Here is a 17,357-nt window from a genome sequence, read left to right as displayed (position 1 = left end):
GCCCCAGACTTGAGCAACAATTTAGGCTTAAAGCTTTTTCCAGCATGTAAACTTAACAGCACTTAACATCGATAGCTTAATTTAAACATTTTAACAAAAGGTTCTATAGAATTTACTATAGCACAAGAGAACTAACCTGTAGGCCTAACTTACTTACACATATAAAGTACTTAATCTGAGAGCAACATTCATAGTACAGTTGTGGCAATTTACACTTGCATGCACACAGATCTAAAGGAGTATGTATGAGGTATATGCCTGTAAAAAATTCTCCTTGAGTTCAGTGGACCACTCATGTCAGATGCGTTTGCATCTTCTCAACAAGTGAAGGGGTTGGTCCTTGAGCAGCAGGAGTATCAGCCCAGGCTCCCTTGGTGGCATTTGGCAGCAATCCTTGAGAGCTTGCTGCCTCTGCAGGGTGTCCCACTCGGAGATTGCTGGCTGCAGCCAGGAGAGCTCAAAGGGTCTCACTTCCAACCACTGTTTATAGGGCTGCAAGAGAGTTGAATTTAGTCACAGGAATTTTCCATTCTATCCACAATTCGGGTTGGTAACTTTCTTTGGTAGTTTGACTACAACTTCGATTACCAGTTCTACTTGGACTGTTATTCATGCAAGAAAAAGAACCTTCCAAGGTTGTTCATTAAAAAACAGGAGCTCATTAGTTAGCACAAGCTCCTGGGACCAGGCAGTGTTTCTGATACACCAAAGAGGAGCTTAGCCCATGAGCTGTTTGTCAAGGCCAAGGCCTAACAAGCTTTTCTACGTCCAAAGGGGCAGAGAGGGATACACCACCACAGAGCACCCTCCATCTACATAGAGCTGTTCTTGCCAGGCAAGGTTCAGGGCTGGTCCAGCCTTCCTGTGACTCAGCTTGTGAAAATTGTGTCAGCTGGGCTTCTTCAAAATTCCAGCTTGCTCCAAACCTGTTTCTCTCCTGCTTCACCAACAGTCTCACTCATCAGTGATTTGGAATATTTGAAGTCTGTATGGATATGTAGAGTGTATCAATAGATTGAGATTGTATTTGTGGCTCAACTACTGTTGACTGTTAAATCAAGCTACTTTATTTCTCTGTGGCTTTCTTTTCTGTTCTTCCTCAGTGTGTTGATTTTGTTCTTTTTCAGCATATTTTCCCAAGAACAGAGGCTTGTGATTCTCCATCTCTGTTTCTTCTCCCTTCCCTAACAGTTTTTGGCCCATTCCAATCAAATCTAATAATGTTTAAAAGCTGTTCATTTTGTGTATATTTAATGATGATATGTTAAGTAAAGGAGATAGAGTAGTAAGACTTTTAGTGCTCCCACTTAGCAAGTAAAGACTTTGTGGGAAGAAGTATTAGATATCAAGGACCCAGCAGCAAAGAGAGATGTTAAGAAATTCATCCTAAACTTGAAAGAAACATCAGCTGAAGTTTACATCTTGGGATAAATCAGCAAGTGCTACCAAGAGACATGAGTAGGAAATTCATTTACTATTTCTGCAGCTATTTATGGTGCTTGGACTGAACATATCAGCAAAAGGATTGCATTTTATGAAATCAGCTCACACACAGTACCAAAATTATTTGAGAGCCATGTGAGTGCTAACATGGACTGTTTGTGACCTTCAGAGAAACTTGGGATTTGAGCTTCTCTACAGGTCTTTCATGGGACTTTTGTCTGTTTTATTCAATGGGAGAAAAACAAGCAAACTTGCAGTAGTTGTCTTCAAATGGCTGCTGGTTTTTATATTGTAAATGTGCCTAGAGGTACATGATAGGTTCATCTTATAAATGGAAACAAAATTAAATTAAAACAAAACTTCTTCCTGCCAGTTGAGCCACTGGCAGGTAAAATCAAGATTCTGCTGTTTCAGGGGCTAAGCCATTTTAAAAACGATTTTCCATCAGTCTTAGAGAGTAGTAAATTAAACTTTTAAGTGTCTTGATACCTCTGAAGCATTTGTTTCTGACTATATGAACAAGAGCAAAAAAAGACATGAATTCAAGAACCAGTGAAAAACTTCTGATTGTGTAATGGAACTTAAGATTGAAATACATACATAAAATAACTATTTAATTTGCAAATACAAAATTAAAAGTCTAATGCTGATAATGCAATCCATTCTGATTTTGTTACAATTAAAGGTTAGAATAAAAAGTATTTACAATAACCTTACAAGAACAAGCTTGCAGAGAATATGAGAACTAAATAATGTGAACACTCAATTCACAGAATGAGAAAGGTTGTAGAGACACATAAATGAGCTATCACCAGTCTAGTTCCTCCTTCCTTAGGAAAAACTTCCTAAAGGAGTGAAGGCATTGCAAGTGAGAATTTTATACACACAGTGTATATAAATAAAAAGTAGTCATGTTGTTAACAGTTAGAATACTAATTAATCTTGAGCTTTTGGTATATTACACAATTCTAAGTTGTGCATGACATGATCATAACCACATAAAATCATTACAGCTCCCAGTAATTATGTTTTTTTATTGTATTGCTAACATGTATTGGAAACTTGAAGGTTTATAGATGTGAATTATTAGAACAGTATTTTTTTCAGTTACAGATACACATATTGCTAAAAACCCAAACCAAACCAAACAAAACCCCTAACACACCATAGTTATTGAGACAAATTGTGAAAGATTCATCTAGAAGGTGCATGCTGTAGGCAGTAGTGCTGCTAACATTAAATGGACAAAAGTAGCTGCATAAAGCCATTATTTCATATCTCTTTGCTCCTTTTGTTCTTTTTGTAATAAACACTTCAGTTTTTGAAGAAGAAAAAAGTTGGGGCTAGCTCTTCTATCAGAAGAAAATATAATAGCTTTTTTCTGTCTCCTTTAGGTAAGTGGGTATTAGAAATTACAGTAATTTTGGCAAGAGTTCAAGGGTTAATGTAACAGATAAATAAAAGGAATTTTCAGTAAATTGAGCCCTGCATTATTTCACTTGTCTTGCCTTTCCAAACCTAACTCATTTAATTTTAAAAAGTAAATACTTAAATTCTTCCTGACAGTGTGCTTTGCTTTTACTATCGTTTATTACTTCAATTATACTTGGTATCACTTAGAACAATCTGCCATTTGGAAATTTCAGTATAGCCTGCAGCTTAGTTTAAAGTCTGGCTGCTATTGTAACATGTACAGCATATGACACTAATGTATCAAAATTAGATTTGATCATCCCTCCTGGTTATATTTATTTCACGTTTCTTTTGTATTCAGTTAACATAAATGTATTAGGAGAGCTGACACATGATGATGGTTATAGAGTAAGAATATTTTAAAGTATTTTGAGTTAAATTTGAAATTTCAGGTAACCTAACAGTCAGTCATTTTTATATATTTGTTCTAATGGAGTAGAGTTTCAAAGCAAGCCTTAAAAAAAATCTGTTTGTCTCTTTTATCTCCTCAGGGCTGTCTTCCCGACAGCTCAGGTTTAAAATGGCTAAAACAGAGCTCTTAATCTCTTTCTCATTGCCACCTTTCCGGATCACCACAGATAACATGACCATTGTGCCTGTCACTTGTGCCCAATAGCCTGAAATCATCTTTAATTTGGTCCACTTTCTGGATTCTTACATTCATTCTGTGCTACAACTCTTCTTTTTCCCACCTAACGTTTCTTCCAACACAGCCTTTCCATACACACAGTTAAAATTTATTCTCTATATCATAAACTGTTGTTTTGATTGTTGAACCTTCCTTTCTCTAGTCTTGACACTTTCATTCTTGAAGAATACTGATATAAACAACATTTTTCTAATCTTTAACACCTTTTTACATTTGTAAAACAGCTGCTTTGCATTTGTCCATCTCCATGTTTGTGTCATGGCTTACGCTTAGATAATAAACTCTCTAGGGCAGTGAGATCTGCATTTAGAGTTGTTAGAATACTGGTGTGTAAACTAGAATTTCAGGTGTTTCCAGCGTATCACCAGCTTAAAGTATAACATTATTCTAGGACTTTTTATTATTTCTATTATTGCAATGACTTATGTCTCTGGTACTTTGTTAGGCTTACTGTGATGTAAGCACATAAGAACCTGTAAATTCAGGAAAACAAGGTCAGGAAATAAGTGTGAAGACAACTGGTGGTGAGTTTTGAATAACCCTTAAAACAGAATTCAGTCTTGACAGCTGTCCATTCTGTGTGCACCATTTTGTTAGATCACACTGGGACCACACTTTCTTGGGAAATCATGTTTTTTTCTGTCCTTAAGGTTTCAATGAGCAGAGGTAGTTGTAGCTCAGTATCTTTCTCCTACTTGTGTCCAGGGCACTGAATTCAGTGAAGCAACCAATTCAATACAAAGAAATAAAGAATCCAGATTAAAGTTGAAAGAGGTCAGTCTCTGGTTCTCCTGTGGTGTAATAATTGCAGTGAATGATAGATTCTCCAAATGTTTGCTGTGCTTGCAGGAGATCTTGGTTGTTTTGCACTGCTGGATTTCAAGGTTCTCAAATGAAAAATTGAGAAGAAATCTAAAATTCTTCTTTCTAAAAGGTTTATGCAAAACCTAGCAGATGAAATGAGCCAGGAAAGCTTTTCAAGTCAATTTCAGGTATCAGATCTCTTCCATGAATCAAGTGTTGTTGATGAGTCAAGTTACCAGCATTTGTGCTTTTTCAGAAGCTTTTCTTGCTGACCAAGGCGAGGACATCTGAAAGAAGCCATAATGAGCACTGTGTTAGTAGTGTCAGAGCTTCTTCTGAAAAAACCCTTGTTTTCTTGTCTATTATTTTTGTCAGACATTGGACCACCTATAATAGAAGCAAGGTTTTGATCCTGAGTACTTCTCCTTTTGTTATATACCACCGTTCATACTTTATAGCATCATCCACCTACTTACATCCTCTGATTTTGACTCTTAATCCATTACATGTCACAGAGATGCCATTCTACATTTTACTCAAACTGGGTCATTGCCAGACCATTCTTGACAGTAATCTTGAGGTGAAATACATTTGACAGGACTTGGAACTCTGAAATAATCTGATACATTCTTTTCCTCTGAAGAAGTTTCTGCTTTCAGCCTGGAATGTATTCTCACACGTATATTTGAGTATTAAGCTAACTTTGAAATTGGAAAGAAAGGTCGCTGATGGCTTCAGTACACTTGGCATCCAAAAATATGTGTCCCTTGTCAGTAATCCTGCTGAAATAACCACACAGTACACTTTTATCACAGCAAAATCTGTTTCAGTCTAATGTGAAAACATGCATCAGTAGTGATGCTCCATCTGGGTAACTTTCATAGAAGAGCAAGAACTCGTATCCTGTCTGATTAACTGCAGGTGTCAGTATCAGGTACAGGGGCAACCTTTGACAAATGAAATTCAGAGGCAGTGATGCCCTCAAGAAGCTGCAGTATCTAAACTCTCTATATGTTTTGGATTTTAAAGCTGTTTATTTGGCATGTACACTGTCACCATTTCTTGTTTCTAACAGTCTGTGAGTTTGTTGTTTCTGAGTCCAAAGATGACAAGTAAAGGAGGAAAAATTATTTTAGTAAATAGTTTGGTCTTGCTAAATTATCAATAGTGCAGTGCAGTGATGGTGTATCAGCCCCAGTTCTGCTTTTTTGCAGTTGGTTCAATGAGTTCAGTCAGTGCTCCAGATGGCCATCCCTCAATCTAGGATCATGTGGGTTTTTTACATTCCACAACACTTCATGTCCAAACTGATTTTCCTCATGCTTTCTCTTTGGCTGTGCAGCCTCATTCTCCCTGAGCTTTTCACTTCCTTCCAAGTGCAAGCCTGTCAGTCCCTGATACCTTATCATTGTCATATTTCAACAGCTAGTTTGACTGTCACTTTGCTAAGGAAGCAAAATGGGAATTTTTTTTTAATCTGAGGTGCAATTCCTCACTGACTTCTCTGGTGATATAGCCAGTTTAAGATGTGACAACCCTGCTTTCCACTCCTCTCATGCTTCAAAAAAAGGTGCCAACAAGTTGTTTTCTTGGGCTATGAGACCAATACAATGAAACAAGCTGCATTTAAAACAAAAACCTGGCATATTGGATCATGTTTGTGATCCATTAAAAAAATTATCTCATGCCTGAAGAGAGAAGTTGGTTAACTGTGACCAAAGAAGAGGAGGCCAAGGATAATGATTTATTAGACAGTGATGCTAGAAGAGACTGAAATAAAGCTGAGCCTTGTATTAACTTAGAAGATAGAACTCTGCCCTGATGAAAATCAATGGATGGGGCTGTTCTGGTGCCACAGTGCAAGGTTTCTTTAATGTTTTGCTGCAAAACTAAAAGGTAAGAAGAGAAGTTGCTTTCCTGGTCATTTGGGGGGTTGGAGAGTTCTTTGTTGTGTATTTTGGAGTTTATCTTATCAAGTCCTCCAAGCTATAGCCAGGAAAAAAAAAAACAACTAAGTGTGCTTCTTGTCACTCTCTTACTGCTCTTACTGACTTTATTGCTTTCTACAGCTACATGAAAGGATGTGGGGGTGAGTCTGCTCTCCCAAGTAACAAGAGACAGGACAAGGAAGTGGCCTCAAGTTACACTAGGGGCAGTTTAGGCTGGATATTAGGAAAAACTTCTTAACAGAAAGAGTTGTCAAGCATTGGAACAGGTTACCCAGGGAAGTGGTGGAGTTGTCATCCCTAAAGGTAGTTAAAAGATGTGTAGATGTGGTGCTTAGTGACATGGTTTAGTGATGGACTTGGCAGTGTTAGGTTAACAGATGATCTTGATAATCTTGGAGGTCTTTTCCAGCCTAAATGATTCTATGATTCTAAGGTAGGAGAGGGTCAATTTTGCAATTAATTGTCTTTTATGATGTTTGTCATAATAAAGTGCTATCCAGGGGTCCTTCAACTGCTGTTTGTTCCTTCAGCCATTCATGTTGCTGTATGGCTTTATTCTAACCCAGTAAAATAAAGCTCAGTGTAGTGAATGTTGATATAATGAGTTCTTTTGCTGGGTTGGGTTCAAGTGTTGGTGCAGGAATGTCCCCAAATTAAGTGTTGTTCAAAGTAATTCAGCCATCTACCCAAGAGGCAAGAACAGCTGGCTTCAAAGGCACCACAGCCATTTTAGAGTAGGTGTATGTACAGTCTGGTCCAGACAAAACAAATTACTTATTGAGCATCAAAGAAGAGATAGGGTATTGAAGCCACCTGTCCTTTGCCCAGTCCAACACTGAAGAAAATCCTTTTTTTTAATAGAAATACAACCCTGTTCTTCAGTCTGATGCCATTTAAAGCTAACAGAGAAGAGACACCTTCTTTTTATCTTTTTTTCTCTTTTTTTTGCTTTTTTTGGCTTTTTTTTCTTTTTTTTTTTGAGTCTGCTACTGACAACTGGTGTAGGCCTTCAGATAAGACAAAAGTAGCATTCCAGGAGGTTTTGTAAAATAAAGAAGTGAATAATTGCAATTACATTTCTCTGAAGACTGTGCATGTTTTTTGCTTTTATTTAAAGTGCAATTGTGTTTTGAAAGTGCTATGGCAAATTATTGCTTTTTTATATAGAATAGCTTCTTGTACATGCTCAGAGTGGTATTTGGATGTTACATGTTAAACAGTGCAGTCCTTTGAATAACATCAAGGTGATTGTTTAACAAGTTCCACCCACCTAAAGCTGTGGAAACAAGCTGAGAACAAGGGTGAAGACAATTGTCAATAACTGGTGATGCACTAGGAGATAAAAAAGATATTACAGTTTGAATTTTGAGAAATAACTTACTGGAAAGAGTCTCACATTTAATAATCTGAATGTATTGATCAGTATAGGTAAATCCTCTCTACATGTGAACATTTGTTATCAGAAGATAATGTTTATCAGGAGGAGTGTTTTGGTTCTTCAATCAGATAATTCCAGAGTGTTCAAGGAATTCCTTAATCTGGTTATATGATTACATCTGACGACACAGCATGGATTTTGAGGAACCCATTCAGCCATTCTGAGCCAGATCAAGAACCATTTTGTAGCTTGTAGGGGAGCAGGGTGTTATTTTTACAAAGGTGTCCTGGTTTCATGGAAAATGAGCATTTATCTTAGTTATTCTGGGAGCGATGGAGAATGCAGTAGCTATTCTCTTTAAAAGCTTTTTGTTGGAGTAGGCAGTTTGGAATTTGGCTAGAATAATGAGGTTGACTTCTCAGATATGTAACTTTTAAACACATCTCCATTCATATACTGTAGAAGTTTATACAGAATTTACTAATTTTCTCCCAGTCAGTGATGGCAACTTTGAACACATGTTAGTAAATCGGGTTGAACCGCTCTGCATTCTTGAGAAATTATCAACAAAATTTTAGCTTCCAGTAGGAAACAGGTATTCATATATCTGTTAATGTAAATAGAAATTAACACCAATTTATAAAAATGTATGGCACAAACAAGTCAACCAATACACTGAAACTGTAAAATAACTGTTGTGTAATTTGGTTATTTTACTAATTTTTCTTCACTTTTTTTTAGTGGGTTTGTCTTTTTGAATATGTACATTTAATATAGCTGTATGGCTATAGAATATTAATTAAGAATATTCAAACTGATGGCATTTTATCCCTGATTTTCCAGCTTAGACATTTAGGAAATGATGAAGTACACATTGTCTGGTCAGAACATACTCGAGATTATAGAAGAGGAATAATTCCAACAGAATTTGGTGATGTTCTTATAGTTATCTATCCCATGAAAAACCATATGTTCAGCATCCAGATCATGAAAAAGCCTGAGGTAAGGGTTTGTTTTCTTTTGTGTTTCCTTCATGTGTTTAACATGAACTGAGTTTTGTTTAGAATCTGAGGTTTGGGTTTAGAATCAACTTTGATTGATCCAACAAGGTGATGTCTTAAGCATGGACAGTTGCAGTGGTGGTTGGAGGAAAAGGGAGAGCTCAGTCTGTACAGTGCATAGTAAAATAAGTAATTTGAAATTGCAAAGGCCTGATGCTGTAAAGCATATCTGCTAACAACATAATCTGGAAACAAGGCTAGTATATTCTGCATAGTAATTTAAATATTACAGTAAACTTGTTGAAATTTTTGTACGTTATGTATCAAATTTGTATGCTATGTATCAAACTTGATACATAACCGAGGTTGTTGAATAATGGCCTGTTCTGACTTCTTCCATCCGTGTCATATTCCCCTTTTCTCCTCTCAAACCTATTTTTTTACTTTCTTCTTATCTCCACACAAGAATTTGGAGATTATTCAGTAAAGCAAGGCCACTCAGCCCTTAGGCATAAGAACACACATTCTTTCTAATGACTGTTACTCAAATGTCAGTGCTGGCCCTGTTCTTAAAGCAATGGTTTAGGGTTGTGAACACTAAACTGACTGAGTAAAAGTAGTCATGGGTATTTCTACTACCTAACTTCTGTGTGTGATGTCACTTGCCATGAATTTCTACACTTTATTAAAATTATTATTACAAGCACTCATATTAATAAATGAGGTATGACAGAAATAGGATTACCTCATAATGATGATTTCCTCTATCTATTGATAGGCATGAAATAATAATCAGTCTTGTTACTGTTGGATTACTTCTACTTGTTAACTAATAAGTATATTCTTTCTTTTACTGTTTTAAATACAAATAGTTCTATTATTGGGAGCATGCGGGTTAAGAAGGAAAGCAAAAAAATGCTGAAAACAGGGATTGTTGTTAGTCCAAAAAGAAGTCCTTGTATGTGAAAAAAGTGCCTTCCATCAGATTTCATTTTCTCAAAACTACAGTAAATGACTAATGGCAAAGATAACACAAGGATCTAAAATTCTTTTGCAGCATTTGTTTCCTTTTAGCAGGAAGAATATTTAGTGTACACTCTGCTCCCTTTGCTGAGCTGATGCACAAACTTTGATGCTTTTCTCCTGCTTTATGTCAGCAGCTTCAGAACTTTATTCACATGTACAGGAAATTAAGATACTTAATACTGAGTGTTTGTTTTGTTTTGTTTTAATTGCAAAATGATGATGGATTAGAGAGATATGTAATGCCAAAACATAAGATCTATCTGTTCTGTTCACCTTTTGGGGGCTAGCTATACTAAATATTGAGGTTTTCTATTGATCTCACAAATAAGGTTTTACAATTAGGCTCCAAAGAGGCAAAACTTTCACCACAGATTTCTTCTGTAAAGGGCTTACAGTGTTTTAGTTCAGATAATATAGAAAGGAAGAAGAACAGAAGGAAAAAAAAATAGAAGGTGATGGTCCATACACACCAGTAACTGCATTCCACTGTCACCCTGGGTTGATCCTTATAGACATGTTAATAACTGGAGCCATGATAAAATATTTTAGATTTTGAGTAATTATTTCTTTTGCTTCTTGCCATTTATAATATTATCATCTAGCCTATCAACCTCATAAACATTATATACATGACTGTTCCTAGGATTTTTGCAGCAAATGTTGGAAATGATCTTTGATGAGACATTCAGATAGTTACTTAATTTTTTTCAAATGCTGTGTTATCTGTTGCCAAGGATATCAAGCAGTTATATAGCTGTATATTTCCACAAGAGAAAAGGTCTGACTTGCAACACAATAACTGGTTTGATTATCTAGCAATGAGGAGGGAAAAAGACATATATTTGAGTGCTCTATTGTTAATGTTGATTGCTAATTGTTATAGCTACGATCTTGTCTTGCTTTATATTGAACTTCTTAATTTTTTATTCAGGTTCCATTTTTTGGTCCACTCTTTGATGGTGCTATTGTGAATGGAAAAATTCTGCCTATTATGGTTCGTGCAACAGCTATAAATGCAAGCCGTGCATTGAAATCATTAATCCCATTATACCAAAACTTGTATCCTTTCACTCAAATGGCTTCCAAGGCATATACATTCCCTTGCAGTTCGACAGATACGGTATTCATGGGGTCTTTTCTTTTTTTCAGATTATTATAGGGAACGTTTGTTTTTTTAATGGTTTGTTTTTTTAATGTTGCCTTTAGGGAACTTAAACCCATAGAAGAGCATTCAGATGAAGACCAGCTTTTTTAAATTAAATAAACAATAGATTAAGTGCTGAAATTTTGCATGTTTCTAATGTTTTGAAGCATGGACTTGTCATTTTTGTTAACAAAGTTATTTTAATGATCATTTTGTGAATAGTCTTTCTAAAATAGCAATATCATGATGTTAATAATCTTTCTTTCCTCAAGATATTAAGTATTTATCCAGTATAAGTGTGACTTAGTTTTAATTTCTAGTTCAAAGAATGATGCTTTCCTTCAATCTGAGAAGTTTATGAAACTTTCATCATACAGATTTTGTTATTCAGCTCAGAACACAAAGTCAATGTCAAAATCATGTTAATATATTTGTAAATGTATCAGAAAAGACTGTCTCTTTCTGGTTTTGTTGTTGGAACTGAAATTGTGTGTTTTGGAGGAGCAGCTCTTGGAAGAATAGATTTATCAACCATAAATTAAAAAACATAAGGTAAGTCAGTCACTTACATGCTTTTTTCTTACTTTAGATTCTATTCTGTTAGTTAAATCAACAAGTTAAAATCAATCTGTTAGTTAAATCATCAAGAAATTTCTGAATTCCATAAACTGAAAGATAAGTTTTAATTTTGATCCAAAAGATTTCTAACAAAGCTGTAACTACTAGTTCTTGTCATGTGATAGGTTGTTGCTAAAATACTATTTTTTCTGTGGCTGACTGCTAATACTTGCAGAGTTTTGGATTAGATATGATGAAATGGATTTACAGATGAATGATGGATGTGTTTTATGTGATCACATTAAGTGATGTTTGTGCCATTTCTGTAGATGACACATGTTGATTCATTGTGTTTTCATGTTTGGAAAGGTCCGATCTTTCTGTCATTACTCAAGTAGCTTAGTCAAAGAATTTAAAATGTATTATCATTATCATCATCAACCATCAAAAGTGATGGTTTAGAGCATTATATTGATGTACAGCGATGAGCAATTGGAAAACAATGTACTTTGAGATAGTAGACTTCCAGTACCAAAAATACCTCACAGATGTGTATGTTTAAACATCACAGAATATGAAAGGTTTATTAAATTCCTTGGACATAACTTGCCAGCTCAGTGTCTAGGAATTGGCCAGTTCCATGGAGTTGTGCACTGTATTTGTAATTCAGTTCTCCAAATTGTACTTTTTAATGTTCATCAAAGCACAGCCTGTCATTTATGACATAATGTAGCCTCCATTAAAATGCTGATAATATGTCCCCTGATATGGTTAGCATGGTAAGTGGAAAGCATTATGTGTATTTGATTTTAGATAGCATTGGCTGGGGGGTTTCATGTCATCACTTGGTAAGCTTATGAGGTACCAGTTGACTGGACACTGATATTAAAGGGTGGTTTTGTTAAGTCATCAGTGGAATTCTTTTTCCATCTGGCTTGGAGTATCTTATGTTTACTTTTCGGTGTAAAGTAATTTAAAAATTAAAATGGGGTTGTGGGAAGTTCTTTAAAACCTGTTTGCTTGGTGTGAAATTAGGAAAAAACTCTGCAAACTTTCCTGGCTTGAATTAGGCTCTGCTGGAGTTAGTTGTGTCAGTAGAGAACAGCAAAAAATGCAAAACTTCAAAGTCTGGCCTAAGTCTCAGTGATATAAAAACCTCTTGATCAAAAATCAATGGACATGCTCTTGGTGTTCAAGCCATGGCCAGACTTGAGGTCAAGAAGGAATTTTCCTCATACAAGAATGGCTAAGAGTGGTGGATGTTTCCTGTAACATGGACGTGGTCTGTTATGTAGGAACATTTGAAAGTTGAATCTAATTATGTTTCTGTGATAGCAGGGAGTTGAAGACATCAAGGACTGTCTTTATTGTCTCCTGCTTTTTTCCTCTGGATGTTTTAGCTATAGCTTCAGCAGTTCACTTCTGGCTTTTAGAGGACTCTGTTGTAGAGGACTAAAGGGTGTTGGGAACAGGTGTATTTTATGGTCTGTGGTTAAATAGCTTTTCTGGAGACACTACCGGCATTAATGTCTCTTGTGGAAGACAGACAGGATTCACTAATCAAGGTGGCCTTTCCTTGTGTTGGAATATTGCTGGAGCAAAGAAAAAGAGGGTTCAGAGGGGTGAAAACAATACAGTTGAAGAGGGAGGAAAAAGGGAACAAAAATGGGTTTTTTTTCAGAAAGTACACGAAATGGAAAAGTGAATCTGATGATCAAGGATTTTCACCAGTCCAGGACCATAACAATGTCAGTGAAAGAGAATCCTGAAGTGATGTTCTTGAAACTGATCTTCATTTACTTACTTATGAATCTCTAATATACTGAGCAGTGTTAGTTTATTAGGAATTTGAATGATGGTTAATAGATATCCAGCTGAATGTGGATATCAAGGGCACAAGAGTACTTGAAACCTGTCAAAGAAAACAGATGTCAGGCACTACATTTCTTTATTAGCCCTTCTTTTTACAGTAGTAGAGCATCAGAAATAGTTAATTTCAAAGCCAGCATGAGTGTACGGATGTCTCTCTCCCTGCAGGTGTGTGCTTTGTTTTCTGGTACTGTGTAATACTTGGTGAGCACTTTTTGACTTAGTAGGGAGTAGTTAATGATACATATGTAGGCCTGGGCTTATCCATTTTTGAAGAATGTTTACAATATCACATTGTAGATCTTGTGGTGATGGGTCACTGTAAACTCTCAATTGAACTGTGTTGATTTGCTTGTGTATGGGATGGGAAAAAATTTGCACTGAGTTTGGCCCTCCTACTTCCAAGGAGAGCTTATCTACCCTCTGAGACAGTGCATTTTCTAAGTGCAGACCTGACTGAAAAAATCAGCTGTCATTTGCAATCAGCAGGGATATTCAGTCCTCTTCACGTAACCTGATTGCAACTTTTTCTTTAATGCGCTGCTCTGTTAATCATGGTGTGCCAATGGTAGTATGTGAATGCTATAATAATGGTTGCATGGATACCAGAAATTCTGGTCATCTCCCTCTTACAGTCTTCTCCAACTTTGAGTGTGTGTTGTATGGTCTGAAGTAGCTTTCTGAGACTGACATATTCTGTCAATCACCTTCCACTTTCTGATGTTATTTTGACCTTTCTGATAGGATACTTAGATAGCAAAGCACTTCAAAGATTTGATTTGCTTAATGATTTGTAAAGGTTTTATCTGCTCTGTTGTTTTTTTCTTTGCTCAGAATACTATATGTTTCCATATTGTCATGTTCTAAGATTAAAAATTTACTAAATTTATCGGCAAACATTAGTCATGCATGGCAGGTGTCCTGCTTTTTTTGATTCTTGACACACTCATTGCTGCAGCTGTGTGAAGATAATATTGCTATTTTGGGTGGAGTTTTTGCAGTGGTAAGTGGAATTTGCTTTAGTTTTTCCTCCAAGGATTCCCTGGTCCCCCAATAATTTTTGGTAGCCTGGTTCTCTTGTATCAGTACCCCCTCAGGAACAGGTGGCATACATGCACACAGAAGCAGATGACAAACACAAAATACTCATGGTGTCTTGCTGATGAAGCAGCAGTAACCCCCTCTCTGTCTCATAGCTGATGTGTTTCTTCTCGTTGCATTTGCCTTTCTCTTAAGAAGTGCATGCTTATCTCCTGAGTATGCTCGAGCTGCACATCTGCTGGGAAAACTTCTAAAACTCATAAATGAAGGTGTAATAATGGGACTAAATGTTGAGAACAATCGTTTTCACTATGATGTAGAATAAGAAGGACAATATTTAGGGGTTGTTAAATACTCTTTATTTAGTGAATTGCATCGAAATTCTTCATATGAATAGTTTTATTCATGGCTCATGTCTCAGACCAAGCACTTTGTCACATTCTGACTTCAGAATCAACCATGTGTGGGAAATGAATCAATACTAAGTATTTGGAACAATAGAAGTTGTGACTTCATATAAAATTTTATTTGAGCTTCCTGAATAACAGCAGATGTCAGCCAGATGCCAAGAAGTACACCTTGGCATAGTAGGCACCTTCAGTGATCCAACTTTTTGCAATTATTTCAACAAAGCAGCACAAATACTAGAAACCTTGTGGGAGTGAAATTGCAATTGTGAAAAAAAATAGTGTCACTTTTTTCATTGTACACAAATTCTGGAGCGTTGACAATTATTGCAAACTTCAGATAGTGCAATTCAGACACTCTCTGTCTTACATAGTATTCCGCTGTTATAGATGCTACCTAAGACACACAGTAAGAAACTAAATCCTCTTTAACATCTTGTAAATCTGAAATTTATAGATATTTTAGAATACCTGGAATATGCATGACTGTTTTATCCTTAATTATCATAGCATAATTTTCACTTCTTTCTAATAATCTGCAAAATCTTTGACCTAGTACCAAGAACTGGCACTTCTTTTTGGAGATTTTTTTGATCACATGAAACCAATTCATTTAAATAGCAAAAAATAATGCTGCTTTAGTTATTCCATCTAAAAAAATGTTTTAGAGTTAATCTTAACCTGAATGACTGGATAAATTAATCCTTAGTATCAAAATTGAAAATTTGACATCCTCCTAACTTTCCTGATATTGTATGACCAATCAGTTGGTACTTGAAGTATTGTTGCTAATCTTTTGACAGTTGTCTTCTAGAGAAAGGGAAGGTATTAACCCCATATGGTGCCTGACAAGGCAGTAACTTATTTATGAATAAAGTAATGTCAATGAGTGGTTTGTTAAAAGTTTACCCTGTTTTAGGAGCTGATTGCTCAGAAAAAGCTTTCTTTTTTCTTGAGGTGATACTCAACTGCCCCAGGAAAGGGTTTTATTGGAACTGGTAGTGTTGCTGTTTGTGGTTCCTACTTGACCATCTCCTGCCTCAAGATAAAATTGCAGGCCCTGGACGAGTGAAGAAAATGTTTTTATTAATGACATACAGCGAGCAAAGGGTATTCTTCAGACTTCTGGCTGCATTTGTTTCACTTAATTAAGAATATTTGTTGTATTTGAATTTTCAAACTGTAACTTGAAAAGATTTTGAAGATTTCTCACTTGTACAGAAACTTAAAACTGGATAGCACTGATTTTGCCAGTGCCAGTTTCCCTTTCTCCAGGAAGTTTTCTATCTTAAAGCTGCATGAGCATCTCCAAGGAAAAAATGGAATAGAGTGATACTGCATCAATGACAGCTGTGTATCAAATGTGAGAGGCATAAGGGTTGCTCACTCTCATAGTTTTGGTGTAGTGAAAGGAATAACTCATGAAATTACAGTTGCTCTTCTAATATTTTCTGGTTTAGAATTTTTTTCATCTGCCATATGCCAAGAGCCTGGAAAGTTTGCTGTATTTCTGGCAATACATTTTTGATACAGGACATTTAATAAGGTTTTAACATACCTGTTACTCTTTGTTTTTTTTCTGTCAACACAGGTGAGAAGATACCAACAGTAAAAATAATGCTTGGTAGTCTTTTTTTCAAACTACTTTTTATATTTTATACAAATAATTACAAATTTCAGAATTTCAGTGGATATTTACTCCATCCCTGATGACTACTACTATTGTAGCCTTATCTGATATGATTTCAAGTAAGAGACATAGAGGAGTTCATCATATGACTCCTGCTAGCTTTTTCCAGAAGAAAATACAGTTATTTCTGAAATCTATTTTACTGTTTAGCAGTGAAAATTGTTTTCCTGGTTCAAGCAAGACTCATAAGGTACAGAATATAATGTTTTGAGTCTCCTGTACTTTGAATTGCTCTGGGTGTTCTCCCAGATCCTAGTTCTGCTGACAACTTATTTGATATTTTAATAATTATAAAATTGATTGATTGATTGATTAATTAAATGTCTGCATACAATGATGTAACATGAAAAACTGAAGATTTCCAAGATGTGTAGAAGTATATCATGAACTGTTCAGGTATTTTGGTTTTAAGGAATCATGTAACAGTTTCTCTACGTATTATAAGAAACCTAAATATAAGATGAAAGTCTTATCTCTCTATATATCTCTATAGGGTTGTGTGTGTGTGTGTGTGTGTGTGTGTGTCTCCTTATAGGTATGCAATGACTGTAATAGCTATATCTTTACCTTTTCTCTGCTTTTCCTCTGCAGTAATACATCAAATTAATGTATTTTCCTGTGATTTCACAAGTATTTTTGAACAAAAAGAGGCTGTTGTAAGGAAAATTGCTGGGAAAATACCAGAAAGATGTTATACCAGATTACTTGTATGGCCATGAGTGGCTAAAGTGCTCAGAATGACAAACCACTAATGCCAAAAAAACCAAAATGCACAGTACTTAAATAACTGCTGCATTTAAGAATGTTCATGTTCAATATTAATGTTTTAATATGTTATACAGAAAATTAGTACAGTTTGAAATATTTTATGTAAAGGAATTGGCACAATGGCAATGCAGTGTAATAGAATAATTTAAAATAACTT

General features: G+C 35.7%; 1 protein-coding gene across 14 annotated transcripts in view; it reads left to right on the top strand.

The window, feature by feature from the left end:
- The window catches only part of RALGAPA1 (Ral GTPase activating protein catalytic subunit alpha 1), a 132,373-nt gene that overhangs the window by 88,055 nt on the left and 26,961 nt on the right, over window positions 1-17,357 (top strand). For all 14 annotated transcript variants that reach the window (XR_008508448.1, XR_008508447.1, XM_036384014.2 and 11 more), the window contains 2 exons: window positions 8,540-8,698; window positions 10,655-10,782. Coding sequence is in view for 12 of the 14 variants with exons in the window: in XM_036384014.2 (XP_036239907.1) it covers window positions 8,540-8,698; window positions 10,655-10,782 (287 nt within the window). In the remaining 2 variants the exon portion in view is untranslated. The remainder of the gene's footprint in view (window positions 1-8,539; window positions 8,699-10,654; window positions 10,783-17,357) is intronic.

The sequence above is a fragment of the Molothrus ater genome, chromosome 6 (genome assembly GCF_012460135.2).
Source record: "Molothrus ater isolate BHLD 08-10-18 breed brown headed cowbird chromosome 6, BPBGC_Mater_1.1, whole genome shotgun sequence".
NCBI classification, from domain to species: domain Eukaryota; kingdom Metazoa; phylum Chordata; class Aves; order Passeriformes; family Icteridae; genus Molothrus; species Molothrus ater.
Note: the sequence above shows the minus strand (reverse complement) of the source record. Positions and strands in the feature narration are given on the sequence as shown.